General features: G+C 35.4%; 1 protein-coding gene across 4 annotated transcripts in view; it reads right to left on the bottom strand.

Moving 5' to 3' along the window:
- MINDY2 (MINDY lysine 48 deubiquitinase 2) overlaps positions 1 to 26,207 on the bottom strand; it is a 76,473-nt gene that overhangs the window by 23,822 nt on the left and 26,444 nt on the right. For 2 of the 4 annotated variants that reach the window (XM_086321228.1, XM_086321231.1), the window contains 3 exons: positions 22,909 to 22,973; positions 16,225 to 16,383; positions 5,919 to 6,021 (listed from right to left, as the gene is read on the bottom strand). In XM_086321228.1, the coding sequence (XP_086177354.1) occupies positions 5,919 to 6,021; positions 16,225 to 16,383; positions 22,909 to 22,973 (327 nt within the window). Of the gene's footprint in view, positions 1 to 5,918; positions 6,022 to 16,224; positions 16,384 to 19,757; positions 22,385 to 22,908; positions 22,974 to 26,207 lie in introns of those variants that run through there. The other 2 variants (XM_086321229.1, XM_086321230.1) reach the window with 2 other exon arrangements.

Genomic DNA, 26,207 nt, shown 5'->3' with positions numbered 1-26,207 from the left:
GTGTGTTAACAGCCACTTCCCCAAAGGACAGGTGTTTAGAAATTAAAAGCAGCTTCAAGAAATTGAGTTGCTTAAGATTTTGACAAAGATTTCAGATAATTTTCAATTCACAAACTGTTCAATTCTTGCCTTAAAACTAAAAGTAGGCATAAAACCTAACAGAAAACAGTGGGGTAACCAATGACATTTTTATCCTATTCTTCAACATATGCCACTCATTATATAGATATATTAAGATCAGAAATAGAAATAATCTCTTTTCTTTTCAAACATAATGAAATACAAAGAAGCTTTCTGGGGTTTAATTTAAAAGATATGTATGTACAGTTGATCCTCATTATTCACATGGGTTCGTATCTGCAAATTTGTCTATCTAAAATTTATAACTCCAAAAATAAATACTTATTGCATCCCTAAGTATGTACAAAATATCAAAAAAATTGAGTTACCCAATATGCACATTCCCCACTGAAGACAAAATAAGCAACACTATGCCTTCTTGTTTCAGCTCTCATACTGTGAAGAAGTGTCATTTTCATGTTCTATTTAATGCCACACTTTTCACATTTTGTGAAATTTTTGTGCTTTTTGGGGTGATTTTTAATGTGTAAAATGGTTCCTAAGTATAATGTTGAAGTTAGTGTTCCTAAGCACACAAAGGTTGTGATGTGCCTTATGAAGACAATACATATTTTTTACAGCTTCGGTCAGGCAAGAGTTACAAGGCTGTTGGCTATGAGTTTAATGTTTATGAGTCAACAGAGGTGTCTCTAAACAGAAACACACACAAAAAACAAGGTTATCTCTTGACAAGCTGATGAAAATGTGACCAGAAGCTCACAGCTACCTAATCTTCTGTTTTGTTTGAGAGTAGTGGTTTGGTATTGGCTAATTCAGTGTTCACAGCAACTTTACAGGACATAACTTTCAGTAATAATGAAAGTCAATTGTACAAATATTTTAAAAGCCTGTATTTCTCTCTTTCCTTCTTTTTCTTCCTTTCTTCTTTGCTCCCTTTCTTTAAAAAGGAATGGAGGGGAAGAGAATGCTCTAAAAAGTTTTATAAGTGAGCAGGGAAGTGCAGATACTGGGAGTAAAGATGAATCTGTGTTAAGAAACTGACACCTCAACAAAAAATTGAAAAAAAAGTTGGTAGAAACTTGGTAGGGCCAGAGGCAGCTGTATAATATAGGTTTATTCCACTCTCTTATCATCCATTACTTTTATTTACTTTTTAGAATTTTGAGTTAAGTTTTATTTGGGGCAAAATGAGGACTGCAGCCCAAGAGACAGCACCTCAGATAGCTCTGAGTGACTGGTCCAAAGAGCTAGTGGAGGAAGGTAATAAGATTTTGGTGAAGGGAGAGTTCAATGCAATCAAGCACTCATTTTACAAAAGGTTTTCTGCTAGTCACAAGGAGCTGATGTCACCATGAAGGGATTTAGTGCTTTTCTAGATATGAGGAGATGCAAAGATTGGGATCATGAAATCATTCCTGAAAATATCTTACTATCTAAAGACCTGTTACACCAGTTTCCCTGGAGCACAGAGTGCCTCACTCTCCACACTGAATTCCCTTCAGGGAGTGTCAAAGGTCAGCAGCTGCAGCAGCACAGACAGATGGCAAATGCCCTTGTTGTTGTTCTTCACTTGCTGGCAAATGCTCTCAGCAAGTGCCAATTTGTAGTTGACAGGCAAGTGTCAATTTATAGTTGACAGGGCCCGTCCCTCATTTTCAGCGTCAAACCATAGCACTTCCAGCTACAAACCGGTTGTAAAAAGTAATCAATATACCATGCTATTCCAAGGAATTGGTAAGGTAGGAGGGGAAGTGCAAAAAGTTATACAGAAAGCCACAGCCAAAGGAAACTTATAGCACATCTGCAACTTCTTGGGTTTTATACATTTAGAAATAAGATTCCCCTTAATTATTATCATTACTTTGCTAAGTACTAAGTTACTGAGTGAAACGTATTAGTCATATACTAAAGCACTTACTATTATCTAACATTTATAATGTAAGTATTATATCTCTGAGAAGTACCATTGCTGTTAGAATATCCATGTAATTAAACACTTCTTTCAGAAAGATGTTTCTAAATGTCCCTTCCATTACCACACTCACACAACATCCTCTCTATAAAACCGTTTCAAAAAGATACAAAAATTCAGTGGAGCTATAGCACAACATTACTTTCATATATGAAATTCTAAAATTTAACCCTAGAATAGTCTTTCTCAGCTATTTGTTTCTAGCGATCAGGACATGGATTCAGAGAGAAGAAGCAATTTGCTTAAGGACATAAAACTAGTTATGGCAAGGTGAAGACTGGAACTTAACTGGTATTAAGTTAAAAAATTTACTGCATTATAAATGCAAATTTATTGCATTATAAATGTAAACTGAACTTTATTTCTCCCTGAACCACAGAGCATAGCTTAATTTAGATTTAGATAAATGTTTCCTAATTCTTCTACCAACTTATAAACAGTGACATATTCAAAAGCTTAATCTAGTTTTAACTTTTCATACCTAAACAAATTATGGAGTTTCAAAGCATAATATCAGCGATTATTTATTAATTACAAATGGCAAAGGGCATCTTTTCAATAAAAAAATCTGGTAAATATCACCTTAATTAAATTTGAACATCACCAACAATGGGATAGTCAGACATGATGTGCCACTCGATTTGAGGCACTAGGAAAGACACAATGTCACCTATGTGGTAACCCCACTGAAAATATTTAACACAAGTCTACTTAGGAGGAAACAATCAAATGAATCAAAATTGAGGACTATTTTATAAAACAATTAGGCTGGATTATAAAGAAAATTAAATACCACAAAAGACCAAAAAGAAAAATAGATAGAGATCTGTTCTAAATTACAGGAGACTAAGTTGGTATGATAATTAAATGATACCTGATTGAAGCCTATATTGAAAAATCTTAAAAGTTATAAGGGGCATTATTGGGATAACTGGGGAATTTTGAAAATAAATAGTAAGTTAGATACTGGTAGTGTATCAATGCTAAATTTCCTGAGATAACTGTATTGTGATTACAGAGGAACATTCTCTGTTCTTAGAAGACAAATACTGGGGAGCTAATGGATAGTTTTATAATATTTGCAATTAATTATTACATGATTTAGGAAAGAAATTGTGTGTGTGTGTGAATACAGAAAGAAAGTAAAACTTGAATATATTAGTAATTTGTGAATTTAGATGAAACATATATATGTATGTACATACGCACATATTCATTGTGCTCTTCCAACTTCATGGGTTGGAGTTTTTTCAAAATGAAAGAGAAAGAAAAACAAAAGGAAATCAATATTATTTAATCAAAAATAATATGAACTCAAACTATAACCTTCAGTGTTTATGGCACATAATAAGGGCTCAATAGGTACTTGGCTAAGTGAATATGCTAGAAAAATTTCCTTTAAGCTTTTTTTTTTTTAATCTAGAAACAGTTGTTAAAGAAATTATTCCTGAGAGAGCACCTGGAATTAATGACAAACTCTGTGGAGTTTGGCAGCTAGTACTGAGTTAGTTTTTTCCTTGCTGATTTTTGCTGCCATGCTACAACCCATCATTATAACTTGAATCAAAAAAATATTAACATCCAAAAGAGGCAGCAAATAACAAATATTCTATGTACACGAAAAGTTCTGAACTTTTACTTACGAGATACTGCCATCAGAAGAAAACAAATATTTTCCAAAAGAAGTTGAAAGAATGTCTAATTCTATTTGACCAATCACTAAATAATATTTCTTTTTCATCAAAAAAGAATGATAGTAAAAGCATTTCTTGTATTCTGCATCTTATGGAAATGAAACTTTTGAATTAAAAAAAAATATGCAGTTACCATCTAAGGCCAAAGTTCAATAATTTTTAATACAGAATTAGAAATAATAAAACATTTTGGGATAATTTATGATTCAGAAGGAAAGTTACAGTTGTAAGGCTAAATAGAAAAAGAAAGCAGACTTCTTCAGCTGAATAACATACCCAAGAAAATATGGTGAAGAAAATGGAAAAAAGCTAACTGCTACATTAAATAAGTAAAAAGGTCCATCGTGGTCTTTCATTTCATTACTGATGTTATAGTGCCTTTATACATGCAGCCATTGAGACTGAATACTTATTTCAATCAGACTACATATTTGTAATTTCTTATAAACAAAAACCTAGTTGAGCTTTTTAATTGTACTGAATCCCATATACAATTTTTCTTTGAAATGGAAATCTGATAAGCACAATTTCACCATTACAAAATTTATATATCAAGGAATTAATCAGGTTGGTATATATTACCTGGAAATTCTGTACTGCTAAAGAGGAAGATTCCTTCTTATTTTTACCAAGATGTTCTTCTCAAGTTATCAATATTATACAAATTAGCTACCTTTTTCAATATCCCAGAAATCAATGCTAGAGAAATAATAATATTGAATAGTTGTAAAACCACTTTAGTGATGAAGGACTGTTTTTCAGTTGCTGTTCATTCTGCAAGTGTAATAAGTGGTACCCATGTTACAATGCAGCCTCACTTGGTGAAAATGCCATTAATAGTGTTTCCTATAGTTTCTTACCTCATAAATATATTCGTCCAAATATCACTTATTGGCTATCATTGTATCTGTTAACACTTTCTAGATCCAATTGTTCTCTCAATTATTATTGAATAACATACTGAAAGTTACTGAGAAAGTAGGAATCCACAGAGAGATAATTTCTTTGTAGCCTGCTTTCTAAGAATATTTACAGAGCATGGATAAAGAATGGAATCTTCTAGTGAGTGGAATTTTGTTAACTAAGGGAAGACATTTTTTGTGACAACTTTTCTTGCTCCTCTCTCTCCTAAAATTTAAACTTTGCTGCCTTAGGCTGTAGTGAAAGAGGTGTCACACAAATCAATCATCAATATCCCTGAATATTTATGCCTAGATAATTTAGCAATAATTAGTTGGGTTCTTATTAACCAATATAGTTTGAGATTCACTTGCATATCTTCTTTCATATGTTGTTAGGTACTCTTGTAGTCACTTGGCTTTAATTTTTTAACATGTAGTGATTATAATAGATTTTTATTATACTTCATGTGAAAGAACTGTGTCTGAGACAGAAAGATGAAGCTTATCACCTACTTTTCACTATTTCTCTTTCTTCTCTTTCTTCTGTTAATCCTTCAACCCGAGAATAGGAGACTTAGTATATTTCATAAATATACATTTATGAAAAACTGAAGTGGGTGTTGGGGAAATTATACCAAATGCTATGGTTCCTGACAGCATTTTGGTTTCAAATCTGCTCTTCCCTTCACTGACTGGAACACAGTTTTTAAAAAAGAAAAAAGAAATCATTTCTATATTGATGAATTTAACAATACTTACTTTTAGTTAAGAATTAGGAAAACCGATGATCAAAAGTGTACTCTGATCCAGAACAGAACTTTAACATACTATATTGTACTGAAATATAAGGCAGAGCTCTACCAAAATGAACATGAGTACCATAACACACATCTCACTCAGTCAACTAAAGTGTTCAGGATGAATTATAAAGTTCCCTCAGTACTCCCAAATATTAACCCTTTTTTAAAAGAGCAATTATCAGTAACCCCTGGTAATTGGCCATATCAAAGATAGCCAAGTCTAATAAAAGACTTTTATTAGAATCCAGGCCTGATTTTACAAGGCAAGTAAAAAGCGTTCTAGAAAAAACCTTTCACTGGCACCTTTATGAATAATTACTTCTCTTTTTTAAATAATTACTTCTTTTAATTCCCACAGGTAGCATCACTTTTATTTTTAGAAGTTGTATTTAAGACATTTAAAAGATATTAAATTATAAGACAAGTTATTCTGCCAAGAATAAATCAGGTATTAGCAGCACTCACCCACCTTCACTAACCAGCTCACTATTTTCTGACTGCTTACAAGAGATGATCTTCTCCACTAGCTGGTTGTAGCTGCAGTTACCAACAGCTTTTACAATGTCATCAATCTAGAAAACAAATGACTGTCTCACTAATCATGATAAAGTTATTATAAAAACAGTTACAAAAAAACTTACATCACTCTTGAGAGTTTTATTCTAATACAATACTAAATTAAAAAATATTACTGATGAAAAAAAATCATCACTAAAATCAACACCCAACAGTTTTCAAATTTGTTTATAGCTCACTATAGCATAGTATGAAAAATACTGCTTAGCTATATTTCAATTATGCAAAAAATTATAAAATGGAATTATTATATACAACTTTATTTCTAAAGATTGTAAAGATGTATTTAAGTGATTAAAATTTTAAAAGTAATCTATTTCAGGAAGAGAATTAAGAAAATCTCTTTTTAATTGAAAAAACAAACGTTTTGTATTTAAAGCAAGGCAAATCTAAAAGATGTTAATTTATGGGTTAATAAGGCTTTCCCATTTTATTACTTAGTTCCTAGCAAAGTATACTGGAGATACAAGTAAACATAACTAATGTTACTTCCTTAAAGGAAAGTTAATATACATTCTTAAGGGAAAATATTTGCCTCATGATTCTTATTTTGTCTGTGAAGGTACAGCAGAAAAATAAATTCAAAGTTTTAAAGTACAGAACAATAAAACTGGGCATTGCTACTCTCCTTCCATTATACTTTGCTCTATTGAAGAAAAACAGATTTCTGCTGTCTAAACAACTTACTTTGATTTCACTCCCATTCCTAAAATATATTTGTAAGTTATTTACATGTACTTAATTAATATATTAACATAAATTTATATAATGAAATAAAAAATAACAGCAATATTTTCTTTCCATATCCAAATGATCTTCTTGAATATCACCAAGAACCGACAGATTTGCACAAGTAACAGTAAGAATAGTGGTTTTTAAACAGAGAGTGTTTTAAAAAGTTAAAAGATTTCGAGACTCAAGTTGTTTTTCAAGTATCTAAGTTTTCATTCCACTGCTGTATCTAAATTTTCATTCCTTTGCTGTATAGCAAAGTTTGAGAACAACTTCTTTAGGCTATAATTTATTTCCTCTATTTCTGCAAAATTTAAGGGTGGTAAAAGCCTCTTAATCATGCAAGTGTACTAATGGTTGGCTGAAGATAAGTTAATTGAATAAGTTAAAGCAGAGAACTGTGGAAAATGTTATATACATATCTTAAACATTTCACGTTAACTTAAAACACAACTGTATTTACTTGTCAACCTTCTGACGCAGAGCCAAAATAAGGCTGTTTCTTTGAAAGTGGATCTTTTGGCTATGATTCTACATAAATAACACAAGAATATGCCTTCCAGTTTTAATTTATTTAAAATGAAAACCTAGGCCCTTAAGAAGCAGTTTGAGAGTATAATCTCTTTAGATTTTCATTATTTTTTGGAACATCTTTACTAATTACAGCAAATATCTTTAGTATTCAACTTCATTAAGTCTTTCCAAAGTACTGAATTTTCAATCCTAAGAAATCCACAAAAATACACCTAGAATAATACATGATCAATATATAAAAATCAGTTGTACTTCTATAGACTAGTGATGAACAATACAAAGATTTCAACTTTTCATAGGCAGAATCTCTACATTAATTAGTATTTTATCAATTAACTCATTTGGATGTCTTTTATGTACTACTATGTACCAGGTGCTATTAGAGAAACTGAAGACTAAGCAGTGAATAAAATAGATGGTTTAGCAAATATATAATATACTAAGTAATCGTATATAGTGATAAGAAGCTGTTCTTTGTTTTCATTGTACTATAGCATTCCATAGTATGAATATAACAGTTATTCATTCATCTTTTGATGGATATTCAAGTTGCTTTCAGTTTGGGGTGATGACAAATAACACTGCTATGAACGTTCTTTGTACATTTATCCTGTTTCACAAATCTAGATTTTCTCTAGCAAATTTGCGTTGTCAAATTCCCGAGTCTTATCCTCAACTTTACTAGATAACTCCCAACTGCTTTCCAAAGGAGGTAGTCAGTTTATATTATCATTAGCATGCAATGAAAATTCTCTATATTGCATATCTTCTCCAACATTTAGTATTGTCAGACTTCTAAATGTTAGTCATTCTGATGTGTGTATTTTGATTTTAATTTGCATTTCCCTGATGACTAGTTCATATGTTCACTGGTCATTTGGGTATCCATTTTTTGAAGTGTTTCTTCAAGCCTGTTTTGAAGAATTTTAGCTTTGCTAGTCTTCTTTATTATATATTTTCTATTTTAATACTTTTGCTCTTAAGATAGATATATAGCTCATTAATTTTCAGTCTTTTACTATTCCTTAATATATGACTTTTAGGGCTTTAAAAACTGTTTTAGCTAAATCTCACAAATTCTGATAAAGATTTAGCTGCTGTGTAGTTTAAAATACACTTTGTTTCATTATGAGTTTTTGACTCAAACAGTCTCTACTGATTTTCTCTACTGATTTCTAGATTAATTACATTGTGGTCAGAGACTATTTTACATTTTGTTTATTTTAAATCCTTATAAATTTGTTGAAACTTGGCTTTATAACAGCATTAGGTCAAGTTTTATAAATTTCATTAGTACATAAAAAGAATGGATAGTCAGGTTCATAGAAAACAAGGAAAGGCTGAGAAAGCAGCATAGACAAGGGGAGACTATGAAGATACAATGATTAAAATGCAATATAATACCCTGGATTGGATTCTGGAACATAAAAAAAATTAGTGAAAAAATTAGTGAAATGTAAGAACTGTAATATAGTTAATAGTAATGTATCAACATTAAATCTCTACGTTTTGACACATGTATTATGGTCATGTAAGAGTAGGAGAAATTGGGTGAAGAATGTATGGGAATTCTGATTACTATCTTTTCAACTTTCCTGTAAACCTAGAATTAGTCAAAAATAAAAAGTTCGTTAATTCTTTGAAAAGAATATATGTTTATTAGGTTATCTTTTCTGCTTCTATCAATTACAGTAAAAAGTATTGTAAAAGCTTCCAGTATGACAAATTTATTTCTTCTTATTAAATTCTGCTTTATGTACTTGGAGCTTATGTTATTAGTTGCATACAAATTCTGTTTTCCATTGTTAAAAACTGACCTTTACTCTCTGTGGCGATTCCCACTGAGTTCAAGGAATAGTCAATCAGAGTATTTATTTTCCAGGTGTCTCCAGACACATACACATTTGAAATGATTATATCTTCTTAGCAAATTAAACATTCTGTCAATAGTAATACTTTTTGACTCAAAAGTCTATTCTTTCTGATATTACTATCGGTACATCAGTTTTCTTTAGATTAGCAATGTATGGCATCTCTTTTATCTCTTTTTTATTTGCAATTATTCTGTGTAATTTCAGACTATTTTATATATGTCTCTTGTAACAGCAAATATATATATTTTAATCTGACCTCAGAATCATTGACTTTTAACTAGAGCATTTAGTCCTATTGATATTACAATTATTCATATATTTGAATATATTAAATCTACCATTCTCTCTTTTCCATCAGCTCTACATTTCTTTACCTCTCCTTTCTTCTTTTGGGATTAAACTTCCCCCTTTTACTAATCCAGAAGTTACGTACTATGTTTTCTATTCTTTTCATGGTTACTCTAAAGGAGTATTATCCATCAGCACATGCTGTAATAATGGAAATATTCTAAATCTTTGTTGCCCAGTAAGAAATCCACTAGTCACAGGTGGCTACTGAGCAATTTAAAGTGTGTCTAGTGAAACTTAGGAAGTAAATATTTAATTAAATTTAACTAGCCATATTTGGCTACCATATTGGACAGAGAAGTTATAAGAACTATAAATATCGACCCTTATCATATCAAACTTAGAACTTAATATTCTCTTCTTGATCAATTAATTCTAGGCCTTTAGAAAACTTTACCCTTCTCCCAGCTTATATTATTATTTTTGCATATGCTAATGTTTTTAAACTGTAAAAGATGATATTATTTAATATAATCAACAATGATTTTAATTTATCATGTTATTTTCTCTCCACTCACTCTTCCATCTGGGATAACTTTCTCTCTTTTCAAAATCCTTGTTCAGAATTTCCATAAATAATGGTCTACTGGCAGGAAACTATCTTAATTCAATTAATCTAAAAATGACTTTAGGGACTTCCCGGGTGGTTCAGTGGCTAAGAATGCAACTCAACACAAGGGAGCCCAGGTTAGATCCCTGGTCAGGGAACTAGATCCCATGTGCTGCAATTAAGAGTTCGCATGATGCAACTAAAGATCCCACATCTAAGACTTGGCATAGACAAATAAATAAATAATTTTTTTTTTAAAAAGATGAAGCCAAACTTAAGAATGATTTTATTTCTCTCCATTCTTGAGAGATAATTTTTCTGGGAACAGGAAATAGGCTAGCATTTGCCTTCTTTCAGCACACTGAATGTATGGTTTTCACTATCATCTGGCTTCCAATGTTGCATTTAAAGAATTAATTATCAGTAATGGAGAAATACCTTCTCAGTGGCTGAATTAGTGTCCATCTGGGGCAGTGACCGAGAGCGCCAAGCTGCGACTGCACAGGAGCGACTGAGACAAGCTACCCCACGCCCAAGGTCAGGGGCAGCGGCTGAGAGGAGATACCCCTTGTCCAAGGTGAGGAGCAGCAGCTGCGCTTTGCTGGAGCAGCCGTGAAGAGATACCCCACATCCAAGGTAAGAAAAACCCAAGTAAGAGGTTAGGTGTTGCGAGAGGGCATTAGAGGGCAGACACTGAAACCATAATTACAGACAACTAGCCAATCTGATCACACGGACCACAGCCTGTCTAACTCAATGAAACTAAGCCATGCCGTGTGGGGCCACCCAAGACAGTCAGGTCATGGTGGAGAGGTCTGACATAATGTGGTCCACTGGAGAAGGGAATGGCAAACCACTTCAGTATTCTTGCCTTGAGAACCCCATGAACAGTATGAGAAGGCAGAAAGATAGGACACTGAAAGATGAACTCCCCAGGTTGGCAGGTGTCAATATGCTACTGGAGATCAATGGAGAAATAACTCCAGAAAGAAGAAAGGGATGGAGCCAAAGCAAAAACAATACCCAGCTGTGGCTGTGACTGGTGACAGAAGCAAGGTCCGATGCTGTAAAGAGCAATATTGCATAGGGACCTAGAATGTTAGGTCCATGAACCAAGGCAAATTGCAAGTGGTCAAACAGGAAACAGCAAGAGTGAAATTCGACATTCTAGGAATCAGGGGACTAAAATGGACTGGAATGGGTGAATTTAACTCAGATGACCATTATATCTACTATCGTGGGCAGGAATCCCTTAGAAGAAATAGAGTAGCCATCATGGTCAACAAAAGAGTCTGAAATGCAGTACCTGGATGCAATCTCAAAAACAACAGAACGATCTCTTTTCGTTTCCAAGGCAAACCATTAATATCACAGTGATCCAAGCCTATGCCCCAACCAGTAACGCTGAAGAAGCTGCACAGTTCTATGAAGACCTACAAGACCTTTTAGAACTAACACCCAAAAAAGATGTCCTTTTCATTACAAGGGACTGGAATGCAAAAGTAGGAAGTCAAGAAACACCTGGAGTAAAAGGCAAATTTGGCCTTGGAGTACGGAATGAAGCAGGGCAAACAAAGGCTAATAGAGTTTTGCCAAGAGAATGCACTGGTCATAGCAAACACCCTCTTCCAACAACACAAGAGAAGACTCTACACATAGACATCACCAGATGGTCAACACCAAAATCAGACTGATTATATTCTTTGCAGCCAAAGATGGAGAAGCTCTATACAGTCAACAAAAACAAGACCAGGAGCTGACTGTGGCTCAGATCATGAACTCCTTATTGCCAAACTCAGACTGAAATTGAAGAAAATGGAGAAAACCACTAGACCAGTCAGGTATGACCTAAATCAAATCCCTTATGATTATACAGTGGAAGTGAGAAATAGATTTAAGGGACTAGATCTGATAGACAGAGTGCCTGATGAACTATGGACGAAGGTTCATGACATTGTACAGCAGACAGGGATCAAGACCATCCCCATGGAAAAGAAATGCAAAAAAGCAAAATGGCTGTCTGAGGAGGCCTTGCAAATAGCTGTGAAAAGAAGAGAAGCGAAAAGCAAAGGAGAAAAGGAAAGATATTTCCATTCGAATGCAGAGTTCCAAAGAATAGCAAGGAGAGATAAGAAAGCCTTCCTCAGCGATCAATGCAAAGAAATAGAGGAAAACAACAGAATGGGAAAGACTAGAGATCTCTTCAAGAAAATTAAATATACCAAGGGAACATTTCATGCAAACATGGGATCGATAAAGGACAGAAATGGTATGGACCTAACAAGCAGAAGATATTAAGAACAGGTGGCAAGAATACACAGAAGAACTGTACAAAAAAGAGCTTCATGACCCAGATAATCATGATGGTGTGATCACTCACCTAGAGCCAGACATCCTGGAATGTGAAGTCAAGTGGGCCTTAGGAAGCATCACCACGAACAAAGCTAGTGGAGGTGATGGAATTTCAGTTGAGCTATTTCAAATCCTGAAAGATGATGCTGTGAAAGTGATGCACTCAATATGCCAGCAAATTTGGAAAACTCAGCAGTGGCCACAGGACTGGAAAAGGTCAGTTTTCATTCCAATCCCAAAGAAAGGCAATGCCAAAGAATGCTCAAACTACTGCACAATTGCACTCATCTCACACGCTAGTAAAGTAGTGCTCAAAATTCTCCAAGCCAGGCTTCAGCAATACGTGAACCGTGAACTTCCAGATGTTCAAGCTGTTTTCAGAAAAGGCAGAGGAACCAGAGATGAAATTGCCAACATCCGCTGGATCATGGAAAAAGCCAGAGAGTTCCAGAAAAACATCTATTTCTGCTTTATTGACTATGCCAAAGCCTTTGACTGTGTGGATCACAAGAAACTGTGGAAAATTCTGAAAGAGATGGGAATACCAGACCACCTGACCTCCTGACAGGAAGCACCAGTTAGAACTGGACATGGAACAACAGACTGGTTCCAAATAGGAAAAGGAGTACATCAAGGCTGTATACTGTCACCCTGCTTATTTAACTTATATGCAGAGTACATCATGAGAAATGCTGGGCTGGAGGAAACACAAGCTGGAATCAAGATTTCCAGGAGAAATATCAATAACCTCAGATATGCAGATGACACCACCCTTATGGCAGAAAGTGAAGAGGAACTCAAAAGCCTCTTGATGCAAGTGAAAGTGGAGAGTGAAAAAGTTGGCTTAAAGCTCAACATTCAGAAAACTAAGATCATGGCATCTGGTCCCAACACTCCATGGGAAATAGACGGGGAAACAGTGAAAGACTGTTTTGGGGGGCTTCAAAATCACTGCAGATGGTGATTACAGCCATGAAATTAAAAGACGCTTACTCCTTGGAAGGAGGGTTATGACCAACCAAAAAACAGAGACATTACTTTGCCAACAAAGGTCCATCTAGTCAAGGCTATGGTTTTTCAGTGGTCATGTATGGATGTGAGAATTGGACTGTGAAGAAAGCTGAATGCCGAAGAATTGATGCTTTTGAACTGTGGTGTTGGAGAAGACTCTTGAGAGTCCCTTGGACTGCAAGGAGGTCCAACCAGTCCATCCTAAAGGAGATCGGTCCTGGATGTTCTTTGGAAGGCCTGATGCTAAAGCTGAAACTCCAGTACTTTGGCTACCTCATGCAAAGAGTTGACTCATTGGAAAAGACCCTGATGCTGGGAGGGATTGGGGGCAGGAGGAGAAGGGGACGACAGAGGACGAGTAGGCTGGATGGCATCACCAACTCGATGCAGATGAGTTTGGGTAAACTCCGGGAGCTGGTGATGGACAGGGAAGCCTGGCGTGCTCAATTTATGCGGTCAAAAAGAGTCGGACACGGCTGAGCGACTGAACTGAACCATTCAGAGAATCACATTTATTGCAAGATAATTATTTGCAGTACACATATTCAAAGAATAGAAAGAATCAGCCAGTGCGAAGTGATATTTCACAGAAGCCTATGGATTTTACGCTTTTACCTTGTTCTTTTTTCTTTCTCAGCATTAGAATCCTTCAGTCATGAAACAAGTAAGTAAAAATAGATAAAAAGCACAGCTTTGTGCAGACCAGAAAAATCTGATGAACAATTTGTATCCTACATTAGAGTATACTTTTCTTTAAGCATATGAATTCAACTGTTTGCCAGACAATATGCAGCTATACAGTCAGAGGGATGATTTGAATCCAGTTGATTAAGTTCCTTAGGCCACAAGTTCATTTTTGTCAAGAATCTAGGCTACCTGGCACTGCCATTTGCCAGGACACAACATGATTTACCTTGGAGGAGTCAGATGCTGGACATGTTTAGACTTTTCAGTGATGTTCTCAAGAGTCAGAGTGCCAAAATAAATAAACAGATGTCTGCTTACAGCAAGCCTTTCACTACTCAGAAATACCAGTTATCTTTACCAAAGGACAGGGATGAAGAAACACTACCAAATCTTTGCTATATGATCTCTCTGTCTCTGTAGGTAGTACAAGCATGAATGTTTCATCAGTTAATATTTACTGAGAATCTACTATGTGCCAGGCACTGTTCTTAACAATAAGAGCCTAGCCTTCACAAAACATACACTCTACTGGGAGATGACAGTCAATCAAGTAAATAAACAGTTCTAGATAATGACTTGGGAAAAGGAGGGTGACTAACTTCAACAAGGGAAGGCCTCTCTAACAAGATGATATTTGATCTAAGACCTGGATAATGAGACCAGAAATGGAAAGATCTGGGAGAACAATGTGTTAGGGCAGGAAAACAGTGTTCCACAGTGGGCAATCAGCTAGTACAAAAACCTGAGCTAGAAACGACTCTGTATATCTCAAAAATAGCAAGGCAGCTGGTGTTGTTGGAGGCCAGTAAAGAGGTGAGAGAATTATATAAGAGGCGAAGTTGGACATGAGGCAGAGTTTAGATTATGCAGTGTATCATAAAAATTCTAATAAAGATTTTATATCTTATTATAAAGAATGAAATAATGCCATCTGCAGCAACATGGATGAACCCAGAGATTGCCATATTAAGTGAAGTAAGTCAGATAGAGAAAGATATATGATATCACTTATACATGGAATCTAAAAAAAATGGTGCAAATTGACTTATTTACAAAACAGAAAGAGAGTCACAGATGTAGGAAACAAACTCATGATTACCAGGGCTGGAAGGGGAAGGAGGGATAAATTGGGAGACTGAGAGACTGACATATGTACACTACTTTATATAAATAAATTAGTAATAAGGGCCTGCTGTATAGTATAAAGAACTCTATTCAGTACTCTATAATGGCCTATATGGGAAAAGAATCTAACAAGGAGCAGATATATGTATAACTGACTACACGTCCCTGTAAACCTGAAACTAACACAAGACTGTAAATCAACTATACTCTAATAAAAATTGAAAAAAAAAAGATTTTGTATCTTATTCTAGTTACAATGGAGGCTTCTGATGAAAGGAGTAGGGTGCAGGGATAAAGGGGAGGGTTTATTTCACAAAGATCATTCTGAGTGCCAAGACAATTCACTGTGGGGAAGAATAATCTTTTCAACAAATGAGACTGAGACAACTGAACATCCACATGCAAAAGAATAATGTTGGATTCCTTCCCCAAACCACATACACAAATCAACTCAAAATGTATCAAACTCCTAAATGTAAGCACTAAAAGTATATACTTTATACTTACATACTTTATATATTATAAATACAGAAAAAACTCTTAGAACCCAGTAACAAAAAGACAAATAGCCCAATTAAAAATGGCCAAGAGACTTGCAGATATTTCTCTGAAGATATACAAATGGCTAATAAGCACATGGAAAGATAATCAACAACATTAATCATTAGAGAAATGCAAACAAATCCACAAGTGAGATACAATTTACACCTACTAGGATGGCTATAATCAAAAACATAGACAATAACAGGTGTTGCTGAGGATGTGCACTCAGCTCTGTAGCTGGCCTCTAATTCCATGAAATTATAGTCAGAAGTCTTGAGCAGATTTAGCAGTCTAGAGGACTGTGCTCTTAACCTCACAATGTGGCTAATTTCATGTAAAAACACAAAAATATAAATATCAGAAAATGTAAACCTAGATTCCTTTGCCAAATTAATAAATTTTTACTATATTTGTGTTCATATAATTTAAGATTTTGTACTTACCTGAGGGTCCACTAACCATCCATGATACAAAGGAATATCAAGAAGATCAAATACTATGCATTCTGGTGTATATTCAAAGACTCGAACACCAGTGAATTTTACATTTACATCCAAGCCTGTCTGTAGTTTGTGCAACACTGCCATAGCATCACTCATATTCTGAAAACAGAAAGGGGAAGAGAAAAAAATGAGAAAAACAATGACAAAAAAAGATATTTAAATACAGGCACATTTATTTTCCACTTTATCCAATTTATTCATCTTTTCCATTTTTATTATGAAGTACCTACTATGTTTAAGGGGCTTCCCTGGTGGCTCAGATGGTAAAGAGTCTGCCCACAGTGTGGGAGACCCAGGTTTGATTCCTGGTTTGACTATGCCAAAGCCTTTGACTGTGGATCACAACAAACTGTGAAAATTTCTTAGAGAGATGAGAATACCAGACCACCTTACCTGCCTCCTGAGAAACCTGTATGCAGGTCAAGAAGAAACAGTTAGACATGGACATGGAATAACAGATTGATTCCAAATTGGCAAAGGAATACGTCAAGGATGTATACTGCCATCCTGTTTAACTCACATGCAGAGTACATCATGTGAAATGCAGGGCTGGATGAAGCACAAGCTGGAATCAAGATTGCCAGGAGAAATATCAATAACCTCAAATATGCAGATGACACCACCCTCATGGCAGAAAGTGAAGAAGAACTAGCCTCTTGACGAAAGTGAAAGAGGAGAGGGAAAAAGTTGGCTTAAAACTCAACATTCAAAAAACTAAGATTATGAGTTCACGGCAAATAGATGGGAAACAATGGCAACAGTGAGAGTCTTTATTTCCTTGGGCTTCAAAATCACTGCAGATGGTGACTGCAGCCATGAAATTAAAAGACGCTTGCTCCTTGGAAGAAAAGCTACGACCAACCCAGACAGCATATTAAAAAGCAGAGACATTGCTTTGCCGACAAAGGTCTGTGTAGCCAAAGCTATGGTTTTTCCAGTAGTCATGTATGGATGTGAGAGTTGGACTATAAAGAAAAGTTGAGAGCTGAAGAATTGATGCTTTTGAACTGTGGTGTTGGAGAAGACTCTTGAGAGTCCCTTGGACTGCAAGGAGATCAAACCTGTCCATCCTAAAGGAAATCAGTCCTGAATATTCATTGGAAGGACTGATGCTGAAGCTGAAACTCCAATACTTTGGTCCCCTGATGTGAAGAGCTGACTCATTTGAAAAGCCCCTAATTCTGGGAAAGATTGAAGGCAGGAGGAGAAGAGGACAACAGAGGAGGAGATGGTTGGATAGTATCACCAACTGGATGGACATGAGTTTGAGTAAGCTCCAGAAGTTGGTGATGGACAGGGAAGCCTGGCATGCTGCAGTCCGTGGGTTGCAAAGAGTTGGACAGGACTGAGCGATTGCACTGAACTATGTTACAGGCATTAAATATGAGTTCTAAAGACAAAACAGTGGATAAAACAAAGTTCTTAATCTCATGGAACTAACAGTCTACTACTGAGAGAAAAATACATAAATTATAATATAAAGTTAAGTATTAGTAAGAAGAATTGGATAGGATAAAGATATACAGAGTGAGAGGGGAGAGGGATCTACGTTTAGACCAGGAAGTTCAAAGACAAAAGTTTCTAGTCAAAGAGAAAGGCCTCTCCTATTTCCAGGTATATTCCTAAAAGAATCAAAAGCATCATCTTAAAAAGATAGGTGTACACCTATATTCACTGCAGCAGTATTCACAAAAGTCAAGAGGTGCATGTAGCTCAAATGTCCATTAGGCAGAAAAATGGATAAAGGAAACATGTTTTATTTATACACACACACACACACACACACACACACACAATGGAATAAAGAAGCAAATTTTATTACATGTTACAACATGGATGAAACTTGAGGACATTATGCTGAGTGAAATAAGCCACTGAAAAGAACAAATATTATGTGACTCCACTTAGATGAGATATCTAGAGTAGTCAAAATTATGGAAATAGAAATTTCCATAGTTGTCAGGGGCTGGAGGGAGATCTGGGGAATTGTTCAATTATTATAGAATTTTAGTTTTACAAGATGAAACTATTTTAGAGATCTGTTACACAAGAATATAAATACAGTTAACATTACACTTAATGGTTAAGAGAAAAAAAATGGTTAAGAGAGTAAATTTTATGTTTTTTTAACCACAATTTAAACAAAAGAAAGAAAAAGAAATCAGCTATCAAGCCATGAACAGACATGGAAAAAATTTAAATGTACATTACAAAGTGAAAGAAGCCAATATGAAATGTATTGTATGATTCCACATGACACAAAACAATGGGAAAAGGCAAAACGATGGAGACAGTAAAAAGATCAGTGGAAGAGGGAGGGATGTAGTGGCAAAGCACTGAGGATTTTTAGGGCAGAGAAACTATTCTGTATGATACTATAATGGTGATACACGTCATTATATATTTGTCAAAACCCAAAGAATGTATGGGAAGATCCCCTGGAGAACGGAACAGCTACCCACTCCAGTATTCTGGCCTGGAGAATTCCATGGACTATATAGTCCACTGGGGATGTAAAGAGTCGGACATGACTGAGACACTTTCAAAGAATGTATAAACACCAAGAGTGAACCCTAATGTAAACTATGGACTTTGGGTAATAATTCTGTATCAGTGTAAAAGGTGGGAGGTGAAGTCTGTGAAAAAAAGGCTCAATCACAAAGGCTTATTGGTCAAATCAGAGTCATTCTGTCCACACCAGGTTTCTCATTAAACATGGTCATGTAAGTGTGTAATGAAGACTATTTTAAAACATGTTTTTCTTTTGAACTGTGGTGTTGGAGAAGACTCTTGATGGTCCCTTGGACTGCAAGGAGATCCAACCAGCCCATTCTGAAGGAGATCAGCCCTGGGATTTCTTTGGAAGGAAAGATGCTAAGGCTGAAACTCCAGTACTTTGGCCACTTCATGTGAAGAGTTGCTGCTACTGCTGCTAAGTCGCTTCAGTCGTTTCTGACTCTGTGCGACCCCATAGAGGGCAGCCCACAAGGCTTCCCCGTCCCTGGGATTCTCCAGGCAAGAACACTGGAGTGGGTTGCCATTTCCTTCTCCAATGCAGGAAAGTGAAAAGTGAAAGTGAAGTTGCTGAGTCTTGTCCGACTCTTAGCGACCCCACGGACTGCGGCCCACCAGGCTCCTCCATCCATGGGATTTTCCAGGCAAGAGTGCTGGAGTGGGGTGCCATCATTGGAAAAGACTCTGATGCTGGAAGGGATTGGGGGCAGGAGGAGAAGGGGACAACAGAGGATGAGATGGCTGGATGGCATCACCGACTCGATGGACGTGAGTCTGGGTGAACTCCAGGAGCTGGTGATGGACAAGGAGGCCTGGTGTGCTGTGATTCATGGGGTCACAAAGAGTCGGACACGACTGAGCGGCTGAACTGAACTGAACTGAACTGAAACATTTTAATATATTAAATATGGACAGAAGTACAGAGGGTATATTTGATGGAACAAATAAAATTCAATATAGAAAATTTGATAAAATTTTATTAGATCTATACTGTTAATCAGATACTGTGCTACATACTAAAGATATAAAATAGGCTATAGACTATAGCCTACTGGAGGGCTTATAGTAGAATGGCTGAACATGAAATAAACCCTTTTATATTACAATTAGGGACTCTCTGAAATCTGGAAAGGACAAATTTAGGTCATAAGAAAAGTTTTACCAGTTAACTTACAAAATTCTATCATAAGAGACAACACAGACTAAAAACAGAAATTAATCAAATGTTTTAAATTTATGAGTGAGGAATTTACAACAGGATAGCACTATCATAGAGTTTTTGGGTTTTTTCTAACAATTGTAATACCCTGAAACACTTATTTTCTCAGTCTTCCCTAAAGTTGAACCTTTGAAAACAATCAACTCACATTTTTTTCCTTTCTGTGTTTTAAAATTTTGCCTAAAGCCATAACAATGATGAATGTGGGAAAATATGAATGAATATGAGCCACTGTAGGACTGCAGTTTTACTACTACTGATTTTTTCTGCTATTTGTTAAATTCTTGGTTGCCAATCACCCAATTTTCTTCAAGGGGGAGTATAATTTCAAGTTTACACCTATATATATCTTCTACATTTAAAATAGATTATATAATATTAAAATCACTAAATTAATATAACTAATAATCTCCATAAAGAATAAAACTGATATAAATAAATCTATAAACAAAGAGTTTGAAAGAGTATTTTGCCATTTTGTTCCTAAATTCATATTATGATAATTAACATAAAATATAAATTAGGGAAGGGTGCTGATAAAAGGATCACTACTTCTTTAAAGCCAATAGTTCAACTGCTTCTTAGAATTTTTCTTAAACGTACTGTTAATGTGGTGAAATTTTAAATTTAAACATAAGATATATTTAAAAAATATATTTGCAGTCATATAAAAATCTGTCATAAACACACAGTATTTTGTTTATATTGTAACTTCTGGTAAGGATTTTAAATCAGGAAGACTGAAGTTCTGCACTGGTCTTTTAAAATTTAGGCTTGAACATTTCTGCTCACACAAAATATACAAAAAGATTATTGTTACATCATACCTGTGGAGCTTTAAATACCAGCTTAGACTCAATTTTATCAGCTTGGCACTAACCCTGATGCTGGGAAAGATTGAGGGCGGGAGGAAAAGGGGACGACAGAGGATAAGATGGTTGGATGGCATCACTGACTCAATGGACATGGGTTTAGGTGGACTCCGGGAGGTGGCGATGGACAGGGAGGCCTGGTGTGCTGTGGTTCACGGAGTCGCAAAGAGTTGGACACGACTGAGCGACTGAACTGAACTGAACTGAACATACTATTCTCAAAATGAATGGTAATTCAATCACAATACCTTATAGTTTTAGAACTTATTTTAAACACGGTACTTTTTGTCTGACATGTTGATAAGAAATCCAAGTGGCTGTCAGTGTTTGTTTCAACTTTGAAACAAAACTTCCAGTCATTTTTCAAGAGTCCAGATCATCTCAATGGAAGCACATCCTGAGACTGCAAGACAAGACTTGAAACAAAGTGCTGGAATTATTTGCAAATACTTTGCACTCAAGATTTTCTCAAGTCTGTGCAACAGAAATGAACTAAATTTTGAGGTTGATATGAAACTGCAACTATGATCTGTAATTTCTAATTTCAAGTTTTTGTATTAATTACAATAGCCTTACCGATTTCAATAAGAACTGATACAAACTTGATAAATGATACAAGTTTAACCATATCACTTTACACTTATAAAATATTCACTGGCTTTATAAATTGAAGGTTAACATAAGATTTCATTTGAAAACAAGTTTCTACTGTGAAAAATGTTTGGAAATCCTTGCTTTAAGTAACGAATTCCAATAGAACTGAAATGACTTAGTATACCTATTTGGCTTTAACTACAGATTTCCTGGAGGAGAGCATGGCACCCCACCCCAGTAATCTTGCCTGGAGAATCCCATGGGCAGAGAAGCCTGGCAGGTTATAGTCCATGGGGTTGCACAGAGTAGGATACAACTGAGGCGACTTAACACACACACAGATTTCCTACCTTACACAGTGATTCAATGTAACATACTAGCTTTTCGATCTTATTAGAACTAGATTATCTAACATTCAAATTCAAGAAATTTTGCAATATTGAAATGAGTTTTCTTTTTGCTATCTGGACACTGGTGAAAGTATGTAATAAGGGTTACTTTGAAAGTAAACTTATATAAAGGTTCCAGTGATATGTTTCTTCCCTAGCTGATACGTCTTCCACTGTAAGAACCTGTGTTCTTCTTGCCTTCTACTGTCAAACAAAGGAAGCATACTGAAGAAAATGAAGCTCTGCTTGCTTACTTCCAGCTCCAGTAATTTTGAGCCTAGTGGTCCCCTCATGTATTACAGAATAGTATCTCCAAAGAACATGCCAAACAACTTAAACACAGTTAAACAAAAGTTCCAATGATATGTTTCTTCCCTGGCTGATACTTCTTCCACTGCAAGAACCTGTGCTCTTCTTGCCTTCTTTTGTCAAACAAAGGAAGAATACTGAAGAAAATGAAGCTCTTCTTGCTTTCTTCCAGCTCCAATAATTTTGAGCCCAGTGGTCCCCACCTATATTACAGAATAGTATCTCAAAAGAATGTGCCAAACAATGTAAACACACTGAAACTATGAAATAGAAGATTTAGTCCTAATGGCATACTCTAGACATCATTTGCTGAATGATTTCCAAAATATAACTTAATTGTAAAATATAAACAAATGAGGGAAGATGCATCAATAACAAATTCACTTGAAAGTCAATTTTTTCAAGGAAAATACTAGGTCATGATTCTTCATAGGTGTGTAGAATGGTGTCCATATTTCTTTCTTCATGTTATATGGTTTAGTCACCAAGTCGTGTTCAACTTTTGTGACCCCATGGACTGTATATAGGTTCATATAAAAGAGAGATCAGCAAAGTATGACCTGTGGGTCAAATATGGCTATGGGCTGAAAATGGTTTTTACATTTTTAAAAGTGCGTAAAAAAAAAAGAAAACAAAGAATATGCCTGAAAAGCCATTGATAGTGACCAATGAATATATGCATAAGGGAAAATTACCTATTTTAATATAACAAAAATTGGGTTGTTACCTGCTCATAGTTTAAACGCTGAATTTCTGAAATTTCTTTTGGCTTTGTATCAAGCATGTAATCTCCTGTAAAAAGAAATTGTAAAGTTGCCTTTTAAAAATATCACTTTTTTTCTAATTATAAAGGTAATGTATTTAAATTATAAACTGTAACAATAAGTAACATAAAAAAGAGCCCCCACCCAATTCTATTCAGAGAAAATTATCAGAGAAAATCAATGTTAACTGTTAGCTAAGATCTTATATTTTTCTCAGTGTACATCCTATGTTTTGAATTTATTTTTCTTCCTTCATGAGCATCTTTCCACATCACTACAATAAAACTCTAAAAGGCTTTACAAAGTTTCACGGATATCAGCAATATAATTGTTACCCCAATACCTTTCCAAGAATGGGTGTTATCAGTCTTCTGAATGTTGTTTTTCTTAGAAGTAAACAAAAACTTTTTTGCATTTAAGAAATTGATATATTAGTGATTACTAGTAGGGAGAGGGAAAGGAGAAAGGCAAGAAAGTGGTATGGAATTGAGATACAAAGTACTATGTATAAAATAGATAAGCAACAAGGATATATTGTATAGCACAGGGAATTATAGCCACTATTGTATAATTTTAAGTGGAGTATAATCTGTAAAGATACCAAATCACTAGGCTGTACATCTGAAACTGTTGTAAACCAACTATTCACCCCTCCAAATTGATATCTTTTTATATATGTATTTTTATTTGGTATCACCTTTTTAATATATAAATGACTTTTAGTATACGTGACACTTTTTAAATATATGTAGCATCATTTTAATATACGCAGTACCTTTTGATCTATGTTTTGCTTTTTAAAATATATATTAGTTATATATACTTTTCTTCAAATTGCCTGCCTATACACCAAAATCACTGTAGATGGTGCAGCCATGAAATTAAAAGACGCTTACTCCTTGGAAGGAAAGTTATGACCAACCTAGATAGCATATTCAAAAGCAGAGACATTACTTTGCCAACAAAGGTCTGTCTAGTCAAGGCTATGGTTTTTCCAGTAGTCATGTATGGATGTGAGAGTTGGACTGTGAAGAAAGCTGAGCGCCAAAAAGTTGATGCTTTTGAACTGTGGTGTTGGAGAAGACTCTTGAGAGTCCCTTGGACTGCAAGGAGATCCAACCAGTCCATTCTGAAGGAGATCAGCCCTGGGATTTCTTTGGAAGGAATGATGCTAAAGCTGAAACTCCAGTACTTTGGCCACCTCATGTGAAGAGTTGACTCATTGGAAAAGACTCTGATGCTGGGAAGGATTGGGGGCAGGAGGAGAAGGGGACGACAGAGGATGAGATGGCTGGATGGCATCACCAACTCGATGGACGTGAGTCCAGTGAACTCTGGGAGTTGGTGATGGACAGGGAGGCCTGGTGTGCTGCAATTCATGGGGCTGCAAAGAGTCGGACATGACTAAGCGACTGAACTGAACTGAACTGTTGAATTATAAAAGCTCTTTTTCAATTAGAGAAATGAGAACATTTCCTGTTAAATGTGTGGTACATTATTTTTTTCCCCATATTGGCTTCTGACTTTATGATGGTGCTTTTTTGCCTATTTTTCACTGCATAGAAATATTTAATTTTAATATAGTCACAGTCTTCTATTACAGCTTCTGAGCTTGACGTTATGTTTAGAAAGATTTTCACCTCTTCAGAGTATACGAACATTCACATATACTTTCTTCATGTAATTTTATGTGGTTTTTTTTTTATGTTTAAGTCTTTACGTTATCTGGAATTAATTTTTATATAAACAGTGATATAACCAGCTTCTCAGCCTCCCAAACCACTAACAAGTTGATAAATTGCTTTTATATAACTTTTATTTTCAAATTCAAAATAAACTTACAAAGACTGTAGCCAGTACTCTTTCAATCTCTCCAATTTTGATAATCAAAGAATTCCTATAAACATCAATATATTATTATCTGTGGGTTTATTTAAAATTTTAAGACAGCAAAATCTAATAACAATTTTATTCCACCATAGGTAAAGGAACTCCAAAAATACTAAATTCATTCATTCACAGAAATATATAAGCAAGTATATTTAACAAATATTTTTGAAACCTTACTATAACTGGCACACTGTATATTTACATGTTGAAATTTTAATATAGCACTTAACTGAAAACTACATTGAGTAAATTTTATACATTATTTACGCAAATAATTGAGACCATATTTGCTATACTTTGATCCTGTATTTCATGTAAGTTCTGTAATTATCCTGATAAAACACTGTAGTATGTGTTTTTCTAACATTTTAGCAGGGTCAGGATGCAGAATATTATATAATTCAATACTAAATGACCCTAGGTATGCTATCATAGATTAAAGCTTATGTGTAGTATAATAATTATTGGGAAAGACTCAGATAAGCAACTTCTCTTTTCCTGAGGTCAGAAAAGATTTTGACAAGAAAAGAATGGCCTCACTAAGGGAGACAGCCTCTTTGATGGACCCTACTGCCTGGTATTCATACCTCTGTATAATCCCCTTCCCTTGACTGTGGACTGGACTCACTTCCAGTGAATAAAATACAACAGAATTAATGAAATGTCACTTACAAAATTAGAAAAGAAAATACTGTGTCTTTCATTATGGTGCTCTCTCACTTGCTCACTCTGAAAAATGCCACGTGTCATGTTCTGAGCTGCCTTATGGGAGAGGCCATGGCAAGCAACTGAAGGAGGCCTCTGGCCACAGTCAGTGAGAAACTGAGGACCTCAGTCCAACGACCTGTGAGGAACTGAATCCTGTCAACAACCAAGTAAGTAAGCTTAGAAGGAGATCCTCCTCAGCTGGGCCTGGAGATAAGACTGCAGCCCCAACTGACACACTGACTGCAACTGTGTAAGAGACCTTAAATGAGAGTCACTCAGCCACAGTCAGATTCCTGACCCACAGGTCAAAATTCCCATTCCCCATGGTTCCTCATCTGGGTACAGGAAAGTCTTCAATGTTTTCTTTTATTATATTTCTACTAGTGCTTGCTTATTAATGCAAAATGTCTCTGGTTCCTCCAGAGAACTTCAGTCATCTCAAGAGAACAAAATCCAAATAGCTTAGAAAACTAAACAGTTAGTTCTGGCAGAAATGGCCTTGAATAAATTTTATTTTTGGCAAGGCAGAGTTTCCAGAAGCTCTCGTCTCACATCACTCTTGCTCACTTCTCCCCCACCTCCCATTAGGATCATATTACTTTCATGCTATTCCTAGTAGATGAGTACCCTCACCCAGCCTCACCCAGGACTTCCAAACCTCTTC

The sequence above is a fragment of the Bos grunniens genome, chromosome 10, assembly GCF_055505025.1.
Source record: "Bos grunniens cultivar Pamir isolate PY7600 chromosome 10, Bosgru_T2T1.0, whole genome shotgun sequence".
NCBI classification, from domain to species: domain Eukaryota; kingdom Metazoa; phylum Chordata; class Mammalia; order Artiodactyla; family Bovidae; genus Bos; species Bos grunniens.
The sequence above is the reverse complement of the archived record's forward strand: the minus strand, read 5'-3'. Positions and strand labels throughout refer to the sequence as shown.